General features: G+C 60.8%; 1 protein-coding gene across 1 annotated transcript; it reads left to right on the top strand.

Annotated features, from left to right (window-relative positions):
• Positions 1 to 125: 125 nt before the first annotated feature.
• MYL10 (myosin light chain 10) lies at positions 126 to 7,787 on the top strand. The gene is made up of 6 exons (XM_040634525.1): positions 126 to 176; positions 698 to 773; positions 1,595 to 1,699; positions 4,710 to 4,788; positions 6,629 to 6,683; positions 6,963 to 7,787. The coding sequence occupies exons 1-6, from the start codon at positions 141 to 143 to the stop codon at positions 7,053 to 7,055; spliced, it is 444 nt and encodes a 147-aa protein (XP_040490459.1). The 5' UTR covers positions 126 to 140; the 3' UTR covers positions 7,056 to 7,787.
• The last annotated feature ends 271 nt before the right edge of the window (positions 7,788 to 8,058 follow it).

The raw sequence follows: 8,058 nt of genomic DNA, 5'->3' as shown, positions 1-8,058 counted from the left end.
GGGAGGGGAGGCGCAGGGGGCGGGCGGGGTGCATGGCTGACCTCCGGAGGAGGGGCTTCTGCAGTACCCCACCCGGCACCTCCCAGGCCCCCAGAAGAGCCCGCAAGAGAGAAGGTGGCGCCAGCTCCAATGTCTTCTCCATGTTCGATCAGTCCCAGATCCAGGAGTTTAAAGAGGTTGGTCAGTGCCCTCTGGGGCCACCGGGAGGAGTAATGCATGGAAACACTCAGGGGGCAGGCAAGGCCCGGGTCGCCCTCAGTCCCTGGGGGTGATGATGATGTCACAGTCCTTAGAGGCCGCCATGGTGTGCCTCCAAGCCCGGAGATGTGACTTGCTGTCTTTGGGCAACCCCCGCCCCCTCCCTACCTGAGCCTTTGCTTGCTGTGTGACCTCGGGCGAGTCCTTTGGGTCTCTGAGCCTCAGTTTCCCTCTCTGTAAAATGGGGTTGCCACAGCACGACGTGAGGGATGGGCATGGCGCTCCTGCAGCGTGCTGGCTTGCAGTGGGAGCTGAGTGGGTCAGCCAACACTCTCGCGCTGTGCCAGGCTGAGCCAGGAACCGGCTGGCCAGAGGGCTCTGTACTGGGGTTACCCAGGCATCAGTGTACAGGGGGAAAGCCCCTTGCGGGGGGGTCTGGGGAGGGGCCTAGGCTTGGGCGAGTGGGTATGTGGCTGTTCAGTACCCTTGTCTCCACCAGGCCTTCACCATCATGGACCAGAACCGGGATGGCTTCATCGACAAGGAGGACCTGCGGGACACCTTTGCTGCCTTGGGTGGGTGACCAGCAGCTGGGGGGGCTCAGGGCTTGGGGCAGAACTGAGCCCAGGCCTTCTGGAAAGAGTGGGTACCTGGGGACAGGCCAGGGCAGAAGTCGTAGTGGGCGTGAGGGGCTTGGGAGCCGTGGGACTCAGGGGACGGGTGTCCTGTGCCTGGAGGCTACTATCTGGGCCAGCGACGCAGGGAGGGCAGCAGGGGCATGAATGGCCCGTTAAAAGGCCTGGCCTAGGAGGCTGGGGTGGGGTGGGGGCCAAGAGAGTAGTGGGAGAGGCTGGGGGAGGAGGCTGGACACGTCCGCAGGGCTCAAGGCTACCGGGTTTCGGCGGCCAGGGGAGGCTTTTGCCCTCTCTAAGGGCCCAGGGAGAGGCCTTAAGGCATGAATGGGGTGGGGGTCCAGGTCGGGGGAAGGGGGCATAACCAAGTCATATCTAACTAAGCTTTGAGCTCCCAGAGATGTGGTTGTCCCCTGGGACCACGAGGAACCCCAGAGTCCCCACCCCCAGGTGACGTCCTCCAGGGCCACAAGAGCTCTGAGCTCTCAGTCTTCCAGCCCCTATGCATCTCCACTTCTTTGGGCCTCAGTTTCTTCATCTGTGAAATGGAGATAATCACCAACTTGCTGTCAAATGTGTCCCCCTCTTAAGGTCCCCCAGCAGGTGGGCAGGGCCTGAGCACTCAGTCGGGGCAGGGGGTGGGAGGGTAGAGCTGGGAGACCCTGCGGGATGCTCCCTGGTCCTGAGCTCTGTTCTCCTGGGCTGCCTGCAGTGGGGTCCCCTCTGTCCCTCACTGTGCTCCTGGGTGTCCCCCCCTCCCCCAGGCCGCATCAATGTGAAGAACGAGGAGCTGGAGGCCATGGTGAAGGAGGCCCCTGGGCCCATCAACTTCACCGTTTTCCTGACCATGTTTGGGGAGAAGCTGAAGGGTGAGCGAGGCCCCGGGGGGCTCTGGGGAGAGGCTGGGCAGCCCGGCTCTGTGTGCAGACAGCTGGGAGCATGGTGCAGCCCCAGCTGCCGGCCCCCTGGGCCCCACCCCACTCTCCACCTCTACACCAGAGTAGGAGTAGGGCCTCCCGGGGCTGGGAGGGGACAATTTGGGTGAAAGCCCTCCGCCCACCATCAGGACGGGACCCCAGCCCTACTTCCTTACCCCTGGGCTCACCTTACCTGCCCTGCCTCACGGCCAACGGGAGGAGAGGTACAGGGAGTGGGGTTCTGGAAGCTATAGTGACTGACCCCAGCCCCGGGAGGGTCACTCACTCCAGGGAACAGCTCGAGGGGCTCAGAGGTGTCACCATCCCTGTGCCAGGTGCCCCTGCAACAAAGTGGCAGGGATAGAACCCTAACCACGACTCCCGGGCCTGGGGCGTGAGGTCAGGGCAGCAGTCAGGGAAATTCTGTCCCTTTCTCTCTGGGCCCCGGGGAGCTACCCTCTGCCCCTTAGTAGCATTTTCCTGGGCTCGAGGCCTCCCTGGGCAGAGGAAGGGGGCCAGCCTGGGCTGTGGCTGCCCTGGGAGGTGAGACTCCTCCCCACCCACCCTCGGGCTGCCCCTGCCTGATGCCCTCCCGCTGACCCCCAGGGTGACCTTGGGCCAGGCTTATCTGCTTTGCACCTCCACTTTCTGCCTGTAAAATGGGGGTTGTGTTGGTTTGCTGGGACTGCTCTAGCAAAAAACCACAAACTTGACAGCTCAGAAAAGCCTCAATGTGTTCTCTCAGTTCCGGCTTCTAGAAATCCAAAATCCCGCAAGAGGCTCCATCAGGAGCTCGAGGGGAAAGCCCCATTTTTTCTTCCTTTTCTGGCCTCTGGTGGCTGCGTTGTTCCCACCCCGGTCTCTGTGGCCCCACTGCCCCCCTTCTCTTCTGTCTGTCCATCTCCCTGCCCCTCACTCTTAGAAGGACACTTGTCGCTGGATTTAGGGCCCATCAGGATAGCCCAGGACGATCTTCCCCTCTTAGCTCATTTCCTTACATCTGCAAAGGCCCTTTTTCCAAGCAAGGTGACATTTCCAGGTTCCAGAGATGAGGACACGGGCATACGTTTTGGGGGCCACCCTCAACCCACTACAGGGCTGACCCTAGCAACATCACAGATTATGTCTGGCGAGAAATCCTAACAGTCTCATGGGTTGAGGCCCGCTGGGAGGTACAAGAGCCTCCACACATGCTGTCCTGGTTGATCCTGGAGCTAGAAGGCTGGCACCTGACGTGTGGCCCAATAGCCCCGCCCTCCAGTGGAAACAGAGGGCCGGACGTGGGGCAGGCGGGGAGCCCGGAGCTGGCCCTCCTCCAGGAGGCTGTTAGGGGTTATTCCCGGGACCGTGGCCTCCTCCTTGAAGAGCTCAGAAGCCCAGGGGGCTGGGGCAGGGGTACAGTCCTGGGGAAGACATGCGTGACTCTAGCCGTGACTGCACGCGGGAGGCCCGAAGCTCGTGTGGGCGCACGGCTGAGCTAAGAGCCAGGACCCAGGGCCAGGCGGGGCCAAGAGACTGCAGCTTTCTCTCAGTTTTGCAGGGGTGCCAGGACTGGGGCTCCACCGAGACTGCACACTCTCAGCCAGCAGTGGGGACAGGAGCCGGGGGACTGGGGCAGGCCCCATCTCATCCCTCTAACTGGGACGAAGACACTTGGTCACGTGATTCCCAGTGGCCACTCGGTAGCCCGTTCATTTGTGTGGTTTGCGGTCTGCAGAGCAGAGACCCTCTCTGGGGGGTGGGGGGAGGCTTGGGCTGTGGTCACTGTGCGGACAACAGGCCTTAACCTCAGGGCTGCTGGTCCTCCGGAAGGTGGGTTGGAGCCAGCCTGGCCCAGCAGCGAGGACTCTTCACACACCCTGGGAGGCCAAGACCTCCCACCAGCCCCCCACCATAATCCCTGGGGCACCCCCTCCCTGCTTCTGAGGCCAGGCGGTGAGTGCCTGGGGCTCTGCCCCAGAGGGACCCTGGGCTGAGCCTCTGGCCTGGTCTCATGGGCTCCCTGCTGCCCTCGCCGGAGGAAACCCACGGCTGTGGGCTCCCTGAGCTCCCAGGCCAGCGGGGCCAGCACCCCTTGGCTGGCCTCAGAGACACCGAGTGACTCAGATGGCATCCTGTCCTGATCTTTACCATTAATGACCCATTTTGCAAGCTGATCCTGGGAGGTGGGCAGCAAACACCACCTTTGCCTCTGTGTCACTGGTGACAGAGCTGAGCCTTGAGGAAGGAGGGGGACATGCCTGGTCCACAGTGAGCAGGGCGGCCATGTGACAGAGGGGAGAGTGCATCAGGGAAGGGTCACCAGGTCACCTGCTGTCATTGATAGCTGTGAGGACTTGGGCCAGACCCTGCCTCTCTCTGAGCCTCAGTTTCCCCATCCGTACAACCAGGGGCTAGGTATTCCATCCTGTTGTGGTAATAGACACATTCCTTCTAATGACATCTTCTCCCAGAGCCCACACTGTGGGGGTGACAGAACTGCTCTGCCCTACCCCCCAGCCCACTGCCCCCCACCCGCCCCATCTTGCAGACCCTCCAGTGCTCCTGCCCGAGCCCAGCCTTCCCCCCAGGTACAGCACTGTCTTTTTGACCTGCCACCCCGCATGCACATCCTGGGTCACGAGAGAGCCCCAGAGATGCCCCCACCCCAAGCCCGCCTCACTAATCATGACTTCTGAGCTTCAGTTTCTTTGTCTGTAAAATCAGGCCAACGGTCAGGAGGGTCAGGTACGTAGCAAGTGCTCAGCTGGGGTCTCCATGTACAGCTGCACAGGCTGCTCATAACTCTACGTGGAACCCTTGGTCGTTGCTCCTATTCCTTGTTTCTCAGAAATCTTTCTCTTGCTCCCACCGTGAAGTGGGAGTTGGAGAGGAGGCCCCCCATCCAGCCCCCCACCAGCCCCCAGCCCCGGCCTGTCCTCTTCACCCTAGCTCTCTCCCTGCCTGTATGTGCTGTTTCTAGGTACAGACCCGGAGGAGACCATTCTCCACGCCTTCAAGGTCTTTGACACCGAAGGGAAAGGCTTTGTCAAGGCTGATTTGTAAGTTCCTCTGCCCTTCCTTTGGTTTTTTTCTCTCCAAAGGCTCAGGTGATCAGTGAGCCTGGGTGAGGTCAGGGTGGGTTGCAGCCCAGTCTCCTCCCCCAAGCAGTGCTTAGCCAGCTCGGCAGTGTCTGGCCAGGAACCAGGAGGGCACTGCCCTGGCCAGCTCAGCCATCGCTTGGTGTCCCTTCCCCTCTCTGGGACCCGGCATCCCCATTTCTGTGTGGAAGTGTATAGGGAGTGTGGGGTCACTGGGGGCAGATTTCCCAGTGGTAGAGGTGGGCCTTGAAGGGCAACGAAGGTTTGCCTAGGCTGGGGCAGGGAACGTTCTAGATGCTGGAACACAGCCGTGAAGGCACAGGGCTTGGTGTTTGCAGGGTTGGTGAGGGGGCGGCTGGGGGGCGTGGGGAAGGCCGGGTGGGGAAGGCTTAGCACAGAGAGGGTCTCTGTGGGGTAACTTATGCAACAGGCCCTGGACTCGGTCTGCCCTGGGGCCCACTGGGCTGGCATTGTGGAGGTGGGGAGCACCCATGCCCGCTATGCCTCAGCCCAGTGAGAGCACTGAGCAGAGCCGAGGGTGGGGGGCAGGGGCGGCCTGCCCAGGGGGCTAGGACACTGAACAGTCCCCGGGGAAGTGCCTTCAGGGCCTCCGAGGTCTCGCTGGGCCTGTGGGTAGCCTGGGGCAGGCAAAATTTCCTCCCGCGGCACAGGCTTCCTGACTGATTGCTATGACGCTTGAGGCCTTGGCTTTTAGGCTTGATTTGCTGCCCACTAGAATCCTTACATAATGGGGGGGGGCAGGAGGGGGGGCAGGGGGGAAACCAGAGAAGGTCCATCTTGTCTCTCACACCTTCTCATCACCCCCCACCCCCAAAGTTGTGAGGCTCGTGTTCCCCAGGGGCAGGTGAGGGGTTGTTCCGGGTTCCTGCAGGCTGGGGCCCTCTCCTTCACCCCTCCCTCAGGGTCCGTGGTTCCCATGCCCATCTTGGGGACCCCCAAGAGGCAGTGAGGCCAACCCCTGGAGTGGTCTGGACCAACCCCTCTCCCGGCACACGCCTTCACTCCCACCAGTGCAAGGTCAGGAACACTTCAGGGACCCAGTTTGGGAACTGAACCCCCCCCCCCCGCCCCCGGGCCGGGGATATCAGACCTGGAAGACTAGGCTGCCTGCCAGGAAGGCCACAGAGGAGGCTCTGGCTGAAACAGAGTCTGTGAACAGTCCCCAGCTCAGAGAGTCGGAAACTGTGACTGTCCCACAGTAACATAAATAATGGAAAATGTGCGTCGGTCCTTAGCCGGCTCGCCACTGCCGGCGCCACGGGACACTTGGCGCTCAGGGCCTGGCTCGGTCCTCTGATCCCATCCCCGCCCGCTGTGCCCCCAGAGAGGCCGGGGCGGGGGGGCCCTCGAAGCTCCCGGGGCACCAGTCCTGTGGGGGTTCACCTCCCACCGCTCCTCCGGGCCCCAGGCAGCTCTGGCCCCACCGTGTCACTGCCAGTCCTGACGTTTCCCGAACCTCAGCTTTTCCCTCTGTGAAAGGGGGCTTATAGCTCTCGCTTCCCAGGGCTGCGAGGAGCAAAGGAGACCGGGGCAAGGCTTTCTCATGCCTCGGCGGAGTGCAGGCACCTTGTACTCTCGGAGGCACGATGCCCATGTCAGCCAAGTCTCTGGCTGAGCTAGCGGTCCGTCTAGAAGAGATTGAGGGGGTCCATCTGGCCGGTGTCCTGCTGGGGCACGACGCCTCCCCACCGCCTGTCCGCTCACCACCCCCCAGGATCTGCGTGTGCACGCCCAGGGTGGCCCTGACTCTGACCCTGACCCTCCCTCTCCCCCCGAGCAGCATCAAAGAGAAGCTCATGACCCAGGCAGACCGGTTCAGTGAGGACGAGGTGAGTGTGGGCTTTCCAGGGCACTGCCTAGAATCTTCCGGGGGAGGTCCTGCCCGGCCCAGGCCCTTCTCAGCAGCCCCTCCCTGCAAAGTGGCTCTTCTTTAGACGCGGAGGTGATGACCCCTTTGACTCCTTGCAGGAGGACAAGGATGAGTGGAGGTGGCTGCGGGCCCCATCTGCAGAGAGGGGAGCCACATTCTGCCTGACGCCCTTGGGTGACCCGCCCGCTCTGGCCCCTCCTTGACCCGAGTCCCGGCTGACTCCCCTCTCCGTCCCCAGGTCAAGCAGATGTTTGCGGCTTTCCCGCCAGATGTGTGTGGCAACCTGGATTACCGGAACCTATGCTACGTCATCACGCACGGAGAAGAGAAGGACTAGGAGGCCAGGGACCCCCCACATCCGGAGGCAACAAACACCCGCGGTGTTTTGGGGGCGACCACTGGGGAGCCCGTACAGCCAACGTGTGCAAAGAAAAGGCTCCCCTCGCCCCGCAGCTCTCTCTCAACGGTGAGAATAAATAATGCTAACAAGGCCCGAGTTTTCGTGATTAATGCTCTGGTTGGGGAGAAAGCGAAACATTCCTGCGTTGTTGGTTTTTCCAAAACTTTTTTTTTTTTTTTTTTTTTTTTTTTTTTTACTTCCCCGGCTTTGCTCAAATGTTCCTGATGAGCTGGTGTTTAGAGCTAATTGACAGTTTTAATGATCCCCAGCTGGGCCACAGGACATTGCCTCCATTTATGAAGCTTTTATTGAGCACCTAGGGCGTGCCAGACCCGGTGCCGGTCTGGGGGACACACAGAGGAGCCAACCCTGTCCCAGAAGGTCATGCAGTGAGGAGGACGAGAAGTGGGTGGGGCCCCGGGGGGAGGGGTCGGAGCAGTGCCGGGGAGACCCCGCAGTGGAGCAGGTGAGGGCTCCTTAAACAGGACACACGTGGTTCCAACCATAAACTGAAAGGACATAAACTGGACCCCGGCAAAAGTAAACACGTCCTCTGAGCAAAAGACGCTCTGAAGAGTGTGAAAAGGCAAAGCCCAGTGCTGGGAATAGATTTTGACAGAGATCTCATATCCTGAATATACTTTTTAAAAATCCTACATCAGGGGCACCTGGGTGGCTCAGTCAGTTGAGCATCTGAGTTCGGCTGGGGTCATGATCCCAGGGTCCTGGGATCGAGCCCCATGTCAGGTTCCCTGCTCAGCAAGGAGCCTGCCTCTCTCTCTCCCTCTGCCCCTCCCCCTGCTGGTGCTCACACACACACACACTCTCTCTCTCTCTCTCAAAAAGAAATAAATCTTTTTTTAAAAATGACTTCATGGAGAAACATTAAAAAAAAAATCCCACACATCCTTAAGGGAAAGCTAACAACCACAGACACACA

This window comes from Ursus maritimus, unplaced genomic scaffold (assembly GCF_017311325.1).
Source record: "Ursus maritimus isolate PB19 unplaced genomic scaffold, ASM1731132v1 scaffold_2, whole genome shotgun sequence".
Lineage (NCBI taxonomy): Eukaryota > Metazoa > Chordata > Mammalia > Carnivora > Ursidae > Ursus > Ursus maritimus.
This window is presented reverse-complemented; position numbering and strand designations above follow the sequence as displayed.

Bases quoted from the DNA above. Each gene is read 5' to 3' on its own strand.
- MYL10 (XM_040634525.1), top strand. From the start codon at position 141: ATGTTCGATCAGTCCCAGATCCAGGAGTTTAAAGAG. The intron at 177-697 runs GTTGGTCAGTGC...TGTCTCCACCAG, and splicing joins AGATCCAGGAGTTTAAAGAG to GCCTTCACCATCATGGACCA. The intron at 1,700-4,709 runs GTGAGCGAGGCC...TGCTGTTTCTAG, and splicing joins GTTTGGGGAGAAGCTGAAGG to GTACAGACCCGGAGGAGACC.